Genomic DNA, 18,012 nt, shown 5'->3' with positions numbered 1-18,012 from the left:
TCACCCCGACCTTCTCAAAATGGCGGCAAGCTGTCGCGACCTTCTCAAAATGGCGGAGCGAGCACTTCCGCCCAGCGGCCTTCCCAATATGGCCGCGCCCATACTTCCGCCTCACTCCCCAATATGGCCGCTCCGGTACTTCCGCCACACACCCAATATGGCCGCTCCGGTACTTCCGCTCTGCTCCCTCCCACTTCCGGCGCGCTCCCGGCGTGCCCCGCTACTCCCGGCAAGATGGCGGACGTGCTGGATCTTCATGAGGCGGGCGGAGAGGATTTCGCTATGGACGAGGATGGGGACGGTGAGCGCGGGGTTGGGGCGGTTCCGCCCGGCCCAGAGCGGCCCCGCCGAGCGATCCGGCCGGGTCCCGGCTCAGCGGAGCCGCTCCCGCCGCCTCTGGCCGGGGCGGCCTCAGGGAGATCCCGGGCCCGGTGCGGGGGTTGCTGTCGGTGCCATGGGGGTCCTGCTCGGTGCTGGGGGGTCACGCCTGGCTGGGGGGTTGCTCCCGGTGTGGGAGATGGGTCCTGCTGTCCGTTCCTGGCCCGGGGGGACTCGGGGGGCCCTGTCCGGGCCGGGGGGATCATTCCCGTCATGAGGAGACCGTCCTGGCTTGCCCGGGGGTGGCTCTGCCTGGACCGGGGTGTCCTGCCCGGCCCGGGTGGGATTTTCCTGGCCCAGGGACATCATTCCTGACCCAGGGGCCATTCCCAGCCCAGTGGCCACTTCCAGCCCAGGGGTCATTCCCAGCACAGGGGTCATTCCCAGCACAGGGGTCATTCCCAGTGGTCATTCTCGAGCCCAGTGGTCATTCCCAGGGGGGTCATTCCCATCCCATTGTTGACCCAGGGGGTCCCTGTACAGTTCAGGAATCATTCCCAGCCCAGTGGTCATTCCCAGCCCTTCCCAGCCCAGTGGTCATCCCCAGTTTCAGGGGACCATTCCCACCCCAGGGGTCATTCCCAGGGGGATCATTCCCACCCCAGAGGCATCATTCCCATCCCAGTGGTCATTCCCAGGGGGATCATTCCCATCCCAGTGGTCATTCCCATCCCAATGGTCATTCCCAGGGGAATCATTCCTGACCCAGGGGCCATTTCCCAGCCCAGGGGATCGTTTCTAACCCAGGGGTCATTCCCAGGGGGATCATTCCAGTCCCAGTGGTCATTCCCATCCCAGGGGTCATTCCCATCCCAATGGTCATTCCCAGGGGGGTCATTCCCACCCCAGGGGGATCATTCCAGTCCCAGTGGTCATTCCAGTCCCAGGGGTCATTTCCATCCCAGTGGTCATTCCATCCCAATGGTCATTCCCACCCCAGGGTCATTCCCAGCCCCTCCCAGCCAGGCTGAGGGCTCCCATCCCTCTCTGGGGGTCTCCCTGCTCCTGCTGACCCCACACCCCCATTTCCCACAGAGAGCATCCACAAGCTGAAAGAGAAGGCCAAGAAGCGGAAGGGCCGCGGCTTCGGCTCAGGTGAGACCCCAGAACACCCCCAGACCCCTTTTCTGCCCCTCTGGGTGACCCCTGAGGTTTGGGGCTCCCGTTCTTCCCCCCGTTTTTGTTTCCCCAGAGGAAGGATCCCGCGCCCGGGTGCGTGAGGATTACGACAGCGTGGAGCAGGACGGGGACGAGCCGGGGCCACAGAGATGTGAGGGGACACTGGGGACCTGCGGGGCTCTGGGGGGCTGGGACAGTCCCTTCCCTCATTCCAGGGTTTCATTTGGCCTGGGACAATCCCTTCCCTCATTCCAGGGTTTAATTTGGCCTGGGACAATCCCTTCCCTCATTCCAGGGTTTAATTTGGCCTGGGACAATCCCTTCCCTCATTCCAGGGTTTAATTTGGCCTGGGACAATCCCTTCCCTCATTCCAGGGTTTAATTTGGCCTGGGACAATCCCTTCCCTTATTCCAGGGTTTAATTTGGTCTGGGACAATCCCTTCCCTTATTCCAGGGTTTAATTTGGCCTGGGACAATCCCTTCCCTCATTCCAGGGATTTAATTTGGCCTGGGACAATCCCTTCCCTCATTCCAGGGATTTAATTTGGGCTGGGACAATCCCTTCCCTTATTCCAGGGATTTAATTTGGGCTGGGACAATCCCTTCCCTTATTCCCAGACTGGGACAATCCCTTCTCTCATTCCAGGGATTTAATTTAGCCTGGGACAATCCCTTCCCTTCCCTTCCCTTCCCTTCCCTTCCCTTCCCTTCCCTTCCCTTCCCTTCCCTTCCCTTCCCTTCCCTTCCCTTCCCTTCCCTTCCCTTCCCTTCCCTTCCCTTCCCTTCCCTTCCCTTCCCTTCTTCCCAAAATTTATTTAGGCTGGGACAATCCCTTCCCTTTTCTCATTCCCAGGATTTATTTTAGTCTGGGACATTTCTTCCCTCATTCCTAGGATTCAGTTTATGTTGGGACAATCCTTTCCCTTCACTTCTTCCCAGGATTTATTTTAGGTGGGACAATCCCTTCCCTCATTTTCAGGATTTATTTTAGATTGAGACAATCCCTTCCCTTGTTCTTAGGATTTAATTTAGGCTGGCATAATTTCTTCCCTTATTCTCTTTCCCTTTCCCTTCCCTTCTTTCCAAGATTTATTTACGTGGGAGAATCTCTTCCCTCATTCCCAGGATTTAATTTATGTTGGGACAATCCTTCCCCTTCCCTTATTCCCAGGATTTAATTTAGGCTGGCATAATCCCTTCCCTTCTTCCCAGGATTTATTTTAGGGCAAACCCCAGCTCCAAATCCCCTTCCCAAGGTGGAAATGGGGGAATCTGGGGGAGATTTTCCTTCCTAAGAGCTCCATGACATCCCAGATATCACCATGGTCACTTTCCCCCATGGGAAATGGGATCTGGATTTGGGTTCAGCCCTGCTGGGATCAGCTTTCCCCAACCTCCCCCAGGATTTGGGGGTTTTGGACATTCATCTCCCTTTCTTAGCTGAAAAATGAGAGATTTTGGGGTGACAAACCTTTTTTTTGGGGGACCCAGCACAGCAAGGAAGAAGGATTAAGGCCATGCTGGGATGATTCTTCCCCATTTTCCCCCAAATCTCACCTCACAAGGATTTTGGGGTGCAAATCTGCATTCCCAGCCCTGTGACCCCCAACTTTCCCTGCCCAGCCGTGGAGGGCTGGATCCTGTTTGTGACAGGGGTGCACGAGGAGGCCACGGAGGAGGACGTGCACGACAGATTCGCTGAGTTTGGGGAGATCAAAAACATCCACCTGAACCTGGACCGGCGCACTGGCTACCTCAAGGTGAGGAGGGGGCGCTTTTGGGGACCCCCCCAAGCTCCAGCTCAGCCTCCAGGCTATGAGGTGCCAGTGGGGCACCCCAAAACTGAGCCAGTTCTGGCGGTTATGGGAGTATCTGCAGCTCAACTTTGATTTATTGGGAGGTTCCTGCACCCCAAAAGCCAAAACTGAGCTGGGAGCTGGGTTCCCCCAATGCCTGAGAGCATTCCCAATCCTAAATCTGGGGTCTCAGAGGGTCTGTGCACCCCAAATTTGAGTTCCCCTGGTGTCTGGGCTCATTCCCAATCCTAAACCTGGGATGTCAGAGGGTCCATGCACCCCAGTCCTAAACCTGGGGTGTTGGGGGGTCTTTGCACCCCAAATTTGAGTTCCCCTGGTGTCTTTCTCATTCCCAATCTTAAACCTGGGCTCTTGTGGGATCTGTGCACCCCAAAGCTGAGCTGGGAGTTCCCCTGGTTTCTGGGTTCATTCCCAGTCCTAAACCTGGGGTGTCAGGGGGTTCATACACCCCAAACCTAAGCTGGGCTCATTCCCAATCCTAAATTTGGGGTCTCAGGGGGTCCGTGCACCCCAATCCTAAACCTGGGGTGTCAGAGGGTCTGTGCACCCCAAACCTGAGTTCCTCTGGTGTCTGTGTCATTCCCAATCCTAAACCTGGGGTGTTGGGGGATTTGTGCACCCCAAACCTGAGCTGGGCTCAATCCCAATCCTAAATTTGGGGTCTCAGGGGGTCTATGCACCCCAATCCTAAACCTGGGGTGTCAGGGGGTCTGTGCACCCCAAACCTGAGCTGGGTTCATTCCCAGTCCTAAACCTGGGGTGTCAGGGGGTCCATGCACCCCAATCCTAAACGTGTGGTGTCAGGGGGTTAATGCACCACAAATTTGAGTTTCCATGGTGTCTGGGCTCATTCCCAATCCTAAACCTGGGGTGTCAGGGGGTCCATGCACCCCAAATTTGCGTTCCCCTGGTGTCTGTCCCATTCCCAATCCTAAACCCGGGCTCTCAGGGGGTCCATGCACCCCAAACCCGAGTTCCCCAGGTGTGTGTCCCGTTGCCAACCCCGCCGTGCCCGTTCCCCCAGGGTTACACGCTGGTGGAGTACGAGACGTACAAGGAGGCGCAGGCGGCCATGGAGGGGCTCAACGGGCAGGAGCTGATGGGGCAGCCGGTCAGCGTGGACTGGTGCTTCGTCAGGGGCCCCCCCAAGGGCAAGAGGAGGTGAGGGAGCTCCTGGGAACTCCTGGGAATTCCTGGGAGTTCCTGGGAATTCCTGGGAATTGTAGGAATTCCAGGAGCTGGCAATGGGAGGGACTTGTGGGCGAGGGGAATGGGGGAATTCTGTTCACCGTTATGGGGACGGCGGGGTTAAAATAGGGATAAACACCCCAAACTGTTCTTCTCCTGCACTTCTTCCTTCCCTCTTCTTTCTCCCATTTGCTGTATCCTTTTCTCTCCGTTTTCCCTTTGTTTTCCTCTATTTCTTGTACCCTTTCCCCTCTCATTTCCCATATTTCTTGTACCTTTTTCCTTTCCTTTTCCCTCCCTTTCCCCCATTTCCTATTCCCTTTTTCCTTTCCCCATTTCCTGTACCCTTTTCCTTCTTTTTTCCCTATTTCCCATATCCTTTTCCCTCCTTTTTCCCTTTCTTTTCTCCCATTTCCTGTACCCTTTTCCCTCTCCTTTCCCATATTTCTTGTACCTTTTCCCCTCCTTTTTTCCCTTTCTTTTCCCCTATTTCCCATACCCTTTTCCCTGCCTTTTCCCTTTCCCCATTTCCTGTACTCTTTCCTTCTCCTTTTCTCCATTTTCTTTCCCTTTTCCCTTTCTTTTCCCCTATTTCTTGTACCCTTTTCCCTCTCATTTCCCATATTTCTTGTACCTTTTTCCTTCCCTTTTCCCTCCCTTTCCCCCATTTCCTATTCCCCTTTTCTTTTTCCTTTCCCCATTTCCTGTACCCTTTTCCTTCTTTTTTCCCTATTTCCCATATCCTTTTCCCTCCATTTTCCCTTTCTTTTCTCCCATTTCCTGTACCCTTTTCCCTCTCCTTTCCCATATTTCTTGTACCTTCTCCTCTCCCTTTTTCCCTTTCTTTTCCCCTATTTCCCATACCCTTTTCCCTGCCTTTTCCCTTTCCCCATTTCCTGTACTCTTTCCTTCTCCTTTTCTCCATTTCCTTTCCCCTTTTCCCTCTCCTTTCCCCTTTTTCCTTTCCTTCCCTTTCCCTCCCATTTTTCTCTTTCCTCTCTCTTCTTTCTCTTTTCCCTTTTCTCCCTTTACTTTCCCCATTCCCTTACCCTCTTTTCCCTTTTCCCCTCCCTCCCCTTTTTCCCTTTCCCCCTTTACATTCCCCACTCCCTCACCCTTTTTTCCCTTATTTTTTCCCCTTTTTCCCCTTTTTTTCCCCTTTCCCTTCCCCACTTTTCCCTCTTTTCCAGGGGCGGCCGCCGGCGGAGCCGCAGTCCAGACCGGCGCCGCCGATGATGGATCCAAACCTCCTCCCACTGATGTTCCACCTCCAAACTGGTGGCAAACTGGGCTCTGTACACAGCCTGGAGGAGCCAGACCAGCTCCATCCCCCGGGGAAATGTGGGTTTTATGGAATTTTATTGTTTTCAAAGGACAAGTATGAGGGAAGCAGCAGTTTCGGAGGGTTGGGGGGGATTTCCCTTGGGTTTGGGGGGATCCCTCCCAGCTCCCCATCCCAGAATATCCTGGGAGTTGTTTTTTTCCATGCTCCAGGCAAATGGTTTGTGAATCTCCCATGGTATTTATCCCACTGGGCATTCCTTGTTTTGTGTCAAATAACAAGATTTTGTCTAAGTTTGTCTCCTTGTTCTTTGTCCTTCATTAAAGCTCCCAAGCCCCTTTCCCTAAAATCCTTTTCCATCCAAGCTGCTGGACCCCCAAGGATCCTGGGGATCCCTCCCAGCCTGGCAGTAGAACAACTCAGATCTCAAAAAAACTCCTTTTTTTTCCCCTTAAAACAGAGATTGGGATGCAACAGCTGTGCCCCCAATCCCACAGATGTGCCCACCACCCCTCACTCACATCCACTGAGCTACACTGGGGCCTTTAACGCCAGACCCTGGGGGAAAAAGCTGCTGGGAGGATGAGGCAGGGGCAGGAGGGCGATTCTGGGGGGGCCCTGGCACTTGGGGTGCCCCCACCAGCTCCCCAAACTGGGGCTCGTGCAGAGTTTATGCCGACACGGGGATGGAGGGTTCACCCTTAGCGGGGTTCAGAGCAGGGTGAGGCTTTGCCCAAGGGGTCCCTAAGAGCCAGGCTCAGGTCCCAGCCCCCCGCAGAAAGCGCCGAGGTTCCGCAGCGCCTCCGGCTGCATGGAGTGGCGGCGGAGCAGCGCTCGGGGCGGCAGCGGCGGCAGCAGCCCCGCCCGGCCCGGGGGCTCCGGCGGGAACGTTCCGGAGCCGCGGCGCTCCAGCAGCCCCGCCGGGTGCCGCAGCGGCCCGGGAGCGGCGCCCAGCTCGGGGTTAGGGGGGTCCCGGCGTAAGGGTTTGCCCCGTGGAGGATCGGGGGGAACCCAACGCCCCGCGGCGGGCACGGGGGGCACCCGCTCTGCCCAGGTGGCGCCGGGCAGCCCCGAGACATCGCGTCCCTCCACGCTGTGCCGGCGGGGGCGCAGCCGCAGCCCCTCCAGCCCTGCTGCCAGCTGCTCCTGAGGGCCCGATGTCCCTTCAGGAGAAGCCCACGAGCCTTCCGAGGGTCCCCGTGTCCCCTCCGGGTGTCCCCATATCTCATCTAAAGCTCTCCGTGCTCCCTCTGCGGGTCCCTGCGTCCCCTCCGAGTGTCCCCCCCGCATCCCCTCCACCGCCAGCCCCCACGGCTCCGAGTTGAGCCTCTTCAGCTGCCGCTTGGGCCCGGCCCGGGCCGGTTCCGGGGCGGCGGGAGCGGCGGGAGGGAAGCGGAACACATCGCGCTCCTCATCCCTCCCGCCGGCCCCCGGCGACGCCGCCGCCGCCCGCACCTGCACCTGCGACGGGGACGCGCACAGAGCGGGCGAGGGCGGCGAGTTCAGGTACTGCCGGGTGGTCTTGGTGCCTCGGGGCGACGTGGCCGAGGTGATGATGATGACATCGCGGCCTCGCTCCCGACACGCGTCCAGCAGCACCTGCAGCGTCTCCCGGTCCCCCCGCTCCAGGGCGTAAACCAGCGCCGAGCCCCCGCCGTAATCGCGGGCGCTGGGGTCGGCACCGTGGGCGAGCAGCGTGGCGACCACGGCGGGGCCGGCTCGCTCGGCACACGCGTGCATCAGCGCGGTTTTGCCCGCCTTGTCGGGGATGTTGGGGTCGGCGCCGTTCTCCAGCAGGTACTGAACCATGCGCGGCTGCTCGGGGGGCTCGGCGTAGCCGGCCCGGCACGCTGCCATCAGCGGCGTGGTGCCCGCCGCGTTGCCCTCGTTGATGTAGGCTCCCCCTTCGAGCAGCAGGCGGGTCAGGCGGAATTTCCCCTGGGAGACGGCGCGGAGCAGCGCCGAGCCCTCGGCCGGGATCATGGGGAGCGCCCCCGGGGGCACCGCGGCGCTGGGCATGGCCGGGCTCACGGGGATGGGGGTGGCGCTCGCTCACTGCGAGGGGAGAGGGTGCGCTGAGACCCCCAAACCCCCAGGATGGGGTGTCCCCTCTCCCTGCCTCAGTTTCCCCGGTAAATGAGGGTTCCCGAGCTCGCCAGGCTGTGCCTGCACCCCCAAACCCCATTCCTCAAATCCCTTCCTGCTCCCCCTCCTCATCCTCCTCTCTCCTCCCTTTGCCCCACCTGATTCTCCTGCCCACAGCGCCATCCCCACCAGTACACCCATTATTCCCGGTACCCCCATCCCTGCCGGTACCCCCATCCTTCCCCGTACCCCCATCCCTGCCGGTACCCCCATCCTTCCCCGTACGCCCATCCTTCCCGGTACCCCCATCCCTGCCCACACCCCATCCCCACCGGTACCCCCATCCCTGCCGGTACCCCGATCCCTGCCCGCCCGGTTCCCATGGCGACAGCCGCTCATCCCGCTCCAACCAGGGGGGGAACCCTCCCGGTCCCCTCCGTGAGACCCCCCGAGCCCGGGACCTGGGGGGCTGTCCCCTCACCCCCCTCTCAGCGCGGACCCCCCCATCCCGCCCCTCTCCATCCCCGTTTTACCGTGCCAACCGGAGCGTGGGCTCGCTCGTCCCGGTTCCCGCGGCCCCGGGGATGGGGCTGTCGGGGACAGCGGCCCGTGGCCGCCATCGCGGCCTGCCGCCGGTGAGGCGGGGGGGCGGGAGGTGCTGTGGAGGGTCCCCCCCCCTCCCGCAGCGCTATTTTTGGCAGCTGCGGGCGCGGGGGGGGCTGGAGCGGGATGAATCAGCCACGGCGCATCCAGAGCCCGGCCCTGCGTGGGAGTGACGCGGGGGGATCGGGGGCTGGGGGGCACCGGGGGCTCTCGGGGGGCAGCGGGACCGGGGGGCAGAGCCCAGCAGCACCGGGGGGCAGCGGGGATGGGGGAGCTGAGGGCCCTGGAGCATCGAAAATTGGGGGAGATCAAGGGGCAGCGGGACTGGGGGTTCCTACAGTGGGGCTGGGAGCAGTGGGCAGCGGGACTGGGAGGCACAGCATGGCAGGGCTGGGGTGGCACCGGTACCGGGGGCTGAGCTACCCCGGGGCAGAGGGGCTGGGGGGTCTGGGAGTGGGGGGCCGAGGGACTTTTTCATCTCCTTTTCATCCCCTTTTAATCCATTTTTGATCCCGTTTTCCACCCATTTTTCATCCATTTTCCATCCCCCTTTTGGATCCCCCCGTTCCCACCCGCGCCCCCGGCCCCGCCCCCTCCGGTGGGCCCCCTCTAAGCCCCGCCCCTCATTCTGAGCAGCCAATCAGCTCGGGGCTTGCGCCGAAGCTCCTCCTCCTCTGCGCGGGGCGGGGCCACGGCTGCCGCGCACACGTGGGGAGCGATTGCGCTTGCGCAGAGCGGGTCCGGTACGGAGAGCGACACCGGGAGCGGGACCGGGAGCACGAGGGGACACCGGGAGCGGGGTACGAGGGGATATCTGGACCGGGACCGGAGGGGTTTCGGTACCGGGGTACGAGGGGACATCGGGACTGGGACCGGGGTATGAGGGGTATCGGGACCGGGACCGGGACTGGGGTACGAGGGGATATCGGGACCGGAACCGAGGGATTTCGGAACCGGGGTACGAGGGGATATCGGGACCGGGGTACGAGGGGATATCGGGACCGGAACCGAGGGATTTCGGGACCGGGGTACGAGGGGATATCGGGACCGGAACCGGAGGGATTTCGGGGCCAGGAACGGGGGTACGAGGGGATATCGGCACCGGCGACCGAGGGTACGAGGGGATATCGGGAACGGGACCGGGACCGGGGGTACAAGGGGACATCGGCACCGGGAGGGCCACCGGGACTGGGATCAGCACCGGCAGCAGCTTTGGGGAGAGGGGAAAGAAAAGACACCGGGCATAACCGGGACCGGGTGAGTTAGATAGACACCGTGACCGGACCGAGGGGCACTCGGGGCATCACCGGCACCGGGGGCAGAGCGGCGGTGCCACCGTATCCCCGGTTGTCCCCAGCGGGCCGGGGTCGCCATGGCGGGCCGGGGCCGCGGCCGGGGCCGGGGGCAGATGACGTTTAACGTGGAGGCCGTGGGCATCGGTAAGGGGGACGCGCTGCCGCCGCCCACCCTGCAGCCAGCGCCGCTCTTCCCGGTGAGTCCTCCGGTAACGCGGGTCCCGGGGGGGAAACCCCAATCAGTTGGTTTTAAAATTGTAAAAGTTTAATGGGAAAATAATAATAGGAAATTATTATTATTATTATTATTATTATTATTATTATTATTATTATTATTATTATTATTATTATTATTATTATTATTATAATAAAAGTTTAATAGGAAAATAATAATGGGAATTATTACTATTATTATTTTTATTATTATCGTTGTTGTTGTTTGTTTTGTTGTTGTTGCTATTATTACTGTTATTATTATTATATGACACTAATAAATACTAATAAATAAAAATAGGAAAATAATATTAGAAAATAAATATAGGAAAATAATAATAACAACAACAATAATAATAGTACTTCATTATATTAAATAATATAGTAATATTAAATACTAATTAATAATATTATTAAATATTATAGTAATAATAAATACTAACAATAAATAATGATAGTAAATTATATAATAGTATAATGATATAATAGTACAATAAATAATAATATAACACTAATAAATACTACTACTAATGATACTACAATATATTAAATAATATGGTAATGATAAATACTACTAACAAATAACGATAGTAACTTCTAGAATAGCATAACGATGATGTAATACGATAAATAATAATATAATACTAATAAATACTAATAGATTATATAATAATAATATAGTAATAGAATCCATTTTTTCCCTTGCCCGGTCCCGCAGGCCCTGGAGCGCCGCGCGGCGCCGCTGCCCGGGGGCGAGGAGGGCGAGTACATGCTGGCGCTGAAGCAGGAGCTGCGCCGGGCCATGAAGGGGCTCCCGTACTTCGTCAAACCGGGGGCGCCCCGCAGAGGTACCGGCAGCACCGGCACCGCTGTGCCCCGGGACGGGGAGGGGCTGCGGATCCGGGGCTGCTGCAGAGCTCACCTGCGGCCCCCCCATTTCATTCCCCCCATTGTGTTCCCCCCCTTTCTTTCCCGTTTTATTCCCATCCCATTTATCCCCCCCATTTCATTCCCCCACATTTTATTCCCCCCATTTCATTCCCATTTCATTCCCATTTTGTTCCCATTTCATTCCCATTATTTATTCCCCCCCCATTTCATTCCCATCCCCTTTATCCCCCCCATGATATTCCCCCACATTTTATTTCCCCCATTTTATTCCCATTTATTCCCCCCCGTTTTGTCCCCCCATTTTATTCCCCCCATTTCATTCCCATTTTATTCCCATTACTTACTCCCCCTCATTTTATTTCTCCCCATTTCATTCCCCCCATTGTATTCCCCCCATTTCATTCCCGTTTTATTCCCATCCCGTTTATCCCCCCCCATTATATCCCCCCACATTTTATTCCCCCATTTCGTTCCCATTTTGTTCCCATTTCATTCCCATTATTTATTCCCCCCCTTTCATTCTCGTTTTATTCCCATCCCTTTTATCCCCCCCCATTATATTCCCCCACATTTTATTCCCCCCATTTTGTTCCCATTTCATTCCCATTATTTATTCCCCCCCATTTCAATCCCATTTTATTCCCATTTATTCCCCCCCGTTTTGTCCCCCCATTTTATTCCCCCTATTTCATTCCCGTTTTATTCCCATCCCTTTTATCCCCCCTGTTTTGTCCCCCCATTTCATTCCCATTTCATTCCCATTACTTATTCCCCCTCATGTTATTTCTCCCCATTGTATTCCCCCCATTGTATTCCCCCCATTTCATTCCCATTATTTATTTCCCCCCATTTTATTTCCTCCCATTTTATCCCCATTATTTATTCCCACCCTTTTATCCCCCCCATTTCATTCCCATTATTTATCTCCCTCATTCTATTACCCCCATTTTATTCCCTCTCATTTTATTTCCCCCATCTTATTCCCCCCATTCTCTTCCCTATTTTATTCCCCCAATTTTATTCCCCCATTATTTATCCCTCCCAATTTTTCCCTCCCATTTTATCCTCCCATTATTTATTCCCTATTTTGTCCCCCTATTTTATTCCCCCATTTTATCCCCCCGTTATTTATTCCCATTTTTTATCCCCCCTATTTTATCCCCCCGTTTATGCCCCCCAGCTGCACCACCTCATGCTATCATCCATCCATCCCTGGGGGTGGCTGTCCCCAAACCCCCTCAGAGTGTCCCCAAATCCCCCCAAAATGTCCCCAAATCCCCCCAGAGTGTCCCCAAATCCCCCAGAAGCTCCCAAAATCCCCCCAAAATGTCCCCAAATCCCTCAGAGTGTCCTCAAAGCCCCCAAAATGTCCCCAAATTCCCCAAAATATCCCCAAACCCCCCCAGAGTGTCCCCAAACCCCCCCAGAGTGTCCCCAAATCCCTCAGAGTGTCCCCAAATCCCCCCAGAGTGTCCTCAAAGCCCCCAAAATGTCCCCAAATCCCCCCAAAATGTCCCCAAATTCCCCAAAATGTCCCCAAATCCCCCCAAAATGTCCCCAAAATCCCCCAAAATGTCCCCAAATCCCCCCAGTGTCCTCAAAGTCCCCAAAATGTCCCCAAATTCCCCAAAATGTCCCCAAATCTCCCCAAAATGTCCCCAAATCCCTCAGAGTGTCCCCAAAATCCCCCAAAATGTCCCCAAATCCCCCCAAAATGTCCCCAAATCCCTCAGAGTGTCCCCAAAATCCCGCAAAATGTCCCCAAATCCCTCAGAGTGTCCCCAAAATCCCCCAAAATGTCCCCAAATCCCCCCCAGAGTATCCCCAAATCCCCCAACCAAAATGTCCCCAAAATCCCCCAGTGTCCCCAAATCCCTCAGAGTGTCCCCAAATCCCCCCAAAATGTCCCCAAAATCCCCCAAAATGTCCCCAAGTCCCCCCAGTGTCCCCAAATCCCCCAGAATGTCCCCAAGTCCCCCCAGAGTGTCCTCAAAGCCCCCAAAATGTCCCCAAATCCCCCAGAATCTCCCAAAAGCCCCCAAAATGTCCCCAAATCCCTCAAAATGTCCCCACGTGCCCCCGCAGACATCGAGCGCTACTCGGACAAGTACCAGCTCTCCAGCCCTGTGGACAACGCCATCGACTGGAACCCAGGTGGGTGACACCGGAGGGGACACACGGGAGTCCTGGGGGGCACATGGGGTTTTTTGGGGTCCCCCCAACCCCGATTTTGCCCCCCCAGACTGGCGGCGGCTCCCGCGGGAGCTGAAGATCCGCGTGCGGCGGCTGCGCAAGGCCCGTGAGTGACCCCGCCCTGTGTCCCCTCCCCCTGGTGTCCCCATTGAGTGACCCTGCCCTGTCCCCCCCATTGTCCCCAGGGGTGACCCCGCCCTGTCCCGTCCCCCCCGGTGTCCCCATTGAGTGACCCTGCCCTGTGCCCCCACAGTGTCCCCATTGTCCCCCGGGAGTGACCCCGCCCTGTCCCCCCGGTGTCCCCATTGAGTGACCCCGCCCTGTCCCCCCCCCCCCGTGAGTGACCCTGCCCTGTCCCCCCAGTGTCCCCATTGAGTGACCCTGCCCTGTCCCCCCGGTGTCCCTGCCCTGTCCCCCCAGTGTCCCCATTGAGTGACCCTGCCCTGTCCCCCCGGTGTCCCTGCCCTGTCCCCCCAGTGTCCCCATTGAGTGACCCTGCCCTGTCCCCCCGGTGTCCCTGCCCTGTCCCCCCCAGTGTCCCCATTGAGTGACCCTGCCCTGTCCCCCCGGTGTCCCTGCCCTGTCCCCCCAGTGTCCCCATTGAGTGACCCTGCCCTGTCCCCCCGGTGTCCCCATTGAGTGACCCTGCCCTGTCCCCCCGGTGTCCCCATTGTCCCCTGGGGGTGACCCTGCCCTGTCCCCCCCGGTGTCCCCATTGAGTGACCTTGCCCTGTCCCCCCGGTGTCCCCATTGTCCCCCCCGGTGTCCCCATTGTCCCCATTGAGTGACCCTGCCCTGTATCCCCCCAGTGTCCCCATTGTGAGTGACCCTGCCCTGTCCCCCCCCGTGTCCCCATTGTCCCCATTGAGTGACCCTGCCCTGTCCCCCCCGGTGTCCCCATTGTCCCCATTGAGTGACCCTGCCCTGTCCCCCCCGGTGTCCCTGTTGTCCCCAGGGGTGACCCTGCCCTGTCCCCCCGGTGTCCCCATTGAGTGACCCCGCCCTGTCCCCCTCGTTGTCCCCCGTGAGTGACCCCGCCCTGTGCCCCCACAGTGTCCCCATTGTCCCCCGTGAGTGACCCCGCCCTGTCCCCCCGGTGTCCCCGTTGTCCCCAGGGGTGTCCCTGCCCTGTCCCCTCCGGTGTCCCCATTGAGTGACCCCGCCCTGTCCCCCCATTGTCCCCTGGGGGTGACCCCGCCCTGTCCCCCCCCCGGTGTCCCCATTGAGTGACCCTGCCCTGTCCCCCCCGGTGTCCCCATTGTCCCCCCCGGTGTCCCCATTGTCCCCATTGAGTGACCCTGCCCTGTGCCCCCACAGTGTCCCCATTGTCCCCTGGGGTGACCCCGCCCTGTCCCCCGCATTGTCCCCCGGGGGTGACCCCGCCCTGTCCCCCCCGGTGTCCCCATTGAGTGACCCTGCCCTGTCCCCCCCCGGTGTCCCCATTGTTCCCCCCGGTGTCCCCATTGTCCCCATTGAGTGACCCTGCCCTGTGCCCCCACAGTGTCCCCATTGTCCCCCGGGAGTGACCCCGCCCTGTCCCCCCCCCGGTGTCCCTGTTGTTGACCCCGCCCTGTGCCCCCGGTGTCCCCATTGAGTGACCCCGCCCTGTCCCCCGGGTGTCCCCATTGTCCCCAGGGGGTGACCCCGCCCTGTCCCCCCCCCCCCCCCCCCCCGGTGTCCCCGTGATTGTCCCCAGGGGTGACCCCGCCCTGTCCCCCCATTGTCCCAGGGGTGACCCCGCCCTGTCCCCCCAGGTGCCCCCGGGCCTGTGCCCAAGCCGCAGGTGGCGCTGGACAAGGACGAGGCCATCAAGAAGCTCGAGGTACGGAGGGGAAGCTGGGGCTGGTTGGGTTGGGTTGGGTTGGGTTGGCAGGGATGAGGGATCCGACCCCAGGCTCTCAGAGGGCTGATTTAGTTCATAATAAATTTATAATACTTTATAATACAATTTATGATACTTTGTGATACTATATAACACTGTATAAATTTATAATACTTTATAATGCTATATTGTATTTAAAATACTGTACTATACTGTACTATGCTATACTATACTATAATATACTATACTATGTTCTCAGAAGGCTAACTTATTATTTTGTAATACTACATTTTATTTAAAAATGCTATTTATTCCTTTATAATACTATATTATATTTAAAAATACTATTTATTCCTTTGTAATACTATATTCTATTTAAAAATGCTATTTATTACATTATTATACTATATTTTAAAATACTATCTATTACTTTATAATACTATATTCTATTTAAAAATGCTATTTATTCCTTTATAATACTATATTTTAAAATACTATTTACTCCTCTATTATATTATATTTTAAAATACTATTTATTCCTTTATAATACTATATTCTATTTAAAAATGCTATTTATTCCTTTATTATACTATATTATATTTTAAAACACTATCTATTACTTTATAATTATGTATTTTAAAATACTATTTATTAAAATACAATACTATACTAAAGAATACAGAAAAGACACTTACTGAAAAGTTAAGTAAAAAAAGATAATAATGAAAAGATAAAAAGATAAATAATGAAAAAAAGATAAAAATGAGAAAGATAATAATGAAAAGTTGTGACTCTTTCCAGAGTCTCGACACAGTTTGGCACTAATTGGTAATTAATCACAGCAGAAATCTGATCAAGCAATCCAAACTTCTTCCACATGAGCAAAACACAGGAGAAGCAAATGAGATCAGAATTGTTTTCCTTTTTCTGAGGTTTCTCAGCTTCCCAGGAGAGAAATCCTGGAATTTTTTCAGGGAAAATCGAAGGGATTTTTCCAGAAAATGTGAATTCCAACGGGTGAATTTGGGGTTTTTTTGTCCCCTCAGAGCCTGGAGAAGAAGGAGGAGGAGGTGACATCCGAGGAGGAGGAGGAGAAGGAGGAGGAGGAGGAAGGCAAGGAGGAGGAGGAGGAGGAGTACGATGAGGAAGAGCACGAGGAGGTGACCGAGGGGGCCCTGGGGGTTTGTGGGTGCTCGGGGGGGTCCCCAGGTGCCACCCGTGCCCCCTCTGTCCCCTCAGGAGACCGACTACGTGCTGTCCTACTTCGACAACGGGGAGAGCTTCGGGCCCGACAGCGACGACAACGGCGACGAGGCCGTGTACTGACCCCAGAGGGGCACTGCACCCCAAAAATGGGCACTGAACCCCAAAAACGGGCACTGAACCCGAAATGGGCACCCCGAAATGGGTACTGACCCCGAAAGGGGCATTGCACCCCAAAAACGGGCACCCCACCCCAAAAACGGGCACCCCAAAGTGGGCACTGACCCCAAAATGGGCACCCCGAAATGGCTACTGACCCCAAAATGGGCACTGATCCCAAAAATGGGCACCCCGAAATGGGTACTGACCCTGAAAGGGGCACTGAACCCCAAAAAATGGGTACTGACCCCAAAAGGGGCACTGACCCCAAAAATGGGTACTGACCCCAAAGGGGCACTGAACCCCAAAAACGGGCATTGCACCCCAAAATGGGCACCCCAAAATGGGTACTGACCCTGAAAGGGGCACTGAACCCCGAAAATGGGTACTGACCCCAAAAGGGGCACTGACCCCAAAATGGGCACCCCAAAATGGGTACTGACCCCAAAGGGGCACTGAACCCCAAAAACGGGCATTGCACCCCAAAATGGGCACCCCAAAATGGGTACTGACCCCATAATGAGCACCCCAACAGGGGGTGCAGCCTATTGACGTCCCTGTTCCTCCCCTTGGGGACATTGGGGTGACATTGGGATCCCCCTGGAGACACTGAGGTGACATTGGGGTCCCCTTGAGGAAATTGGGGTGACATTGGGGTCCCTGTTACCCCTTGGGGATATTGGGGGGACATTGGGGTCCCTTTATCCCTAACTTGGGGACATTGGGGTCCCTGTTACCCCTTGGGGACACTGAGGTGACATTGGGGTCCCTATTCCCCCTTTGCAGACATTGGGGTGACATTGGGGTCCCCTTGGGGACATTGGGGTCCCTGTTAACCCTTGGGGACATTGGGGTCCCCTTGAGGACATTGGGGTGCATTGGGGTCCCTGTTACCCCTTGGGGACACTGAGGGGACATTGGGGTCCCCTTGGGGACATTGGGGTGACATTGGGGTCCCCGTTCCCCCCTTGGGGACATTGGGGTCCCCCTTGTCCTGTCATTCCCTTTGTCACCACCAGGTGGCGCCGGCGCTCCAGGCCCGGGGTGGGGGGGGCAGAACCCCCTCAAATTTTGGGGCTTTTTTTGGGTGAATTTTGTGTGAATTTTAAAGTATTTTTGGTATTTCTGGCTCAGCTTTTGGTGTTTTTTAGCATGGAGGGGTTGGATAAGGGGGTTACTGGGGGTTAAAAGGGAATAAAATGGGGAAAGGGGTTTGGGGGGGCTGAAATGTGGTTTTTTTTGAGGTGGAAAATGTGTTTGTATAAAGAAGAAAAAAAGTATTTGAGGAGGAAATATTTTATGTGGAAGGGGAAGTGGTAATTTTTTGGGCGGAAAAAAGTTATTTTGGGGACATAAGGTTGTTTTTTGGGGAAAAGGGTATTTTTTGGGGTGGCAAGGTGGATTTTTGGGGAGTAAAGGTGGAATTTTGGGGAGGGAAATGTAACTTCTTGTGGGTCAAGATGTCTTTTGTTTTGGGGAAAAAAAATGTATTTTCGGGGAAGAAAAAATATGTTTTGAGCGGAATGTGCATTTTTGAGGGAGGAAACTTTGATTTACTGTGGAAATTTTGGAGGGGCAAGGTGTATTTTTAAATAACATTTTAGGCTTTAGGTGATAAGGTGAATTTTGGGGGGAGGAAAAAGCAATTTTTTTTTTTCAGGGATGACTTTTTGGGTTGAGAAAATGTGGATTTTTTGGTGGGGAGAGACATTTTTTGGTGGGGAAAAACAGCTTTTTTTAGAGGGGGGATATTTTAAATGGGG

General features: G+C 55.8%; 3 protein-coding genes across 3 annotated transcripts; 2 read left to right on the top strand and 1 right to left on the bottom strand.

Moving 5' to 3' along the window:
- Positions 1-143: 143 nt before the first annotated feature.
- Positions 144-6,341, top strand: RBM8A (RNA binding motif protein 8A). Its single transcript, XM_074529715.1, has 6 exons — positions 144-301; positions 1,414-1,473; positions 1,571-1,648; positions 3,122-3,258; positions 4,340-4,476; positions 5,694-6,341. The coding sequence occupies exons 1-6, from the start codon at positions 235-237 to the stop codon at positions 5,737-5,739; spliced, it is 525 nt and encodes a 174-aa protein (XP_074385816.1). The 5' UTR covers positions 144-234; the 3' UTR covers positions 5,740-6,341.
- On the bottom strand, positions 6,215-9,013 carry ANKRD34A (ankyrin repeat domain 34A). The gene is given in 4 exon segments (XM_074529712.1): positions 6,215-7,840; positions 8,404-8,431; positions 8,433-8,687; positions 8,689-9,013. Coding segments are annotated over 4 exon segments (1,671 nt in total). The 5' UTR covers positions 8,766-9,013; the 3' UTR covers positions 6,215-6,529.
- A 37-nt stretch (positions 9,014-9,050) lies between these two features.
- On the top strand, positions 9,051-16,332 carry POLR3GL (RNA polymerase III subunit GL). Its single transcript, XM_074529714.1, has 8 exons — positions 9,051-9,273; positions 9,831-9,965; positions 10,700-10,829; positions 12,958-13,026; positions 13,115-13,171; positions 14,820-14,887; positions 15,934-16,047; positions 16,127-16,332. Exons 2-8 carry the CDS (start codon positions 9,846-9,848, stop codon positions 16,211-16,213), a joined length of 645 nt encoding a protein of 214 aa, XP_074385815.1. The 5' UTR covers positions 9,051-9,273; positions 9,831-9,845; the 3' UTR covers positions 16,214-16,332.
- Positions 16,333-18,012: the final 1,680 nt, after the last annotated feature.

This window comes from Zonotrichia albicollis, chromosome 30 (genome assembly GCF_047830755.1).
Source record: "Zonotrichia albicollis isolate bZonAlb1 chromosome 30, bZonAlb1.hap1, whole genome shotgun sequence".
Taxonomy (NCBI): Eukaryota; Metazoa; Chordata; class Aves; order Passeriformes; family Passerellidae; genus Zonotrichia; species Zonotrichia albicollis.
This window is presented reverse-complemented; position numbering and strand designations above follow the sequence as displayed.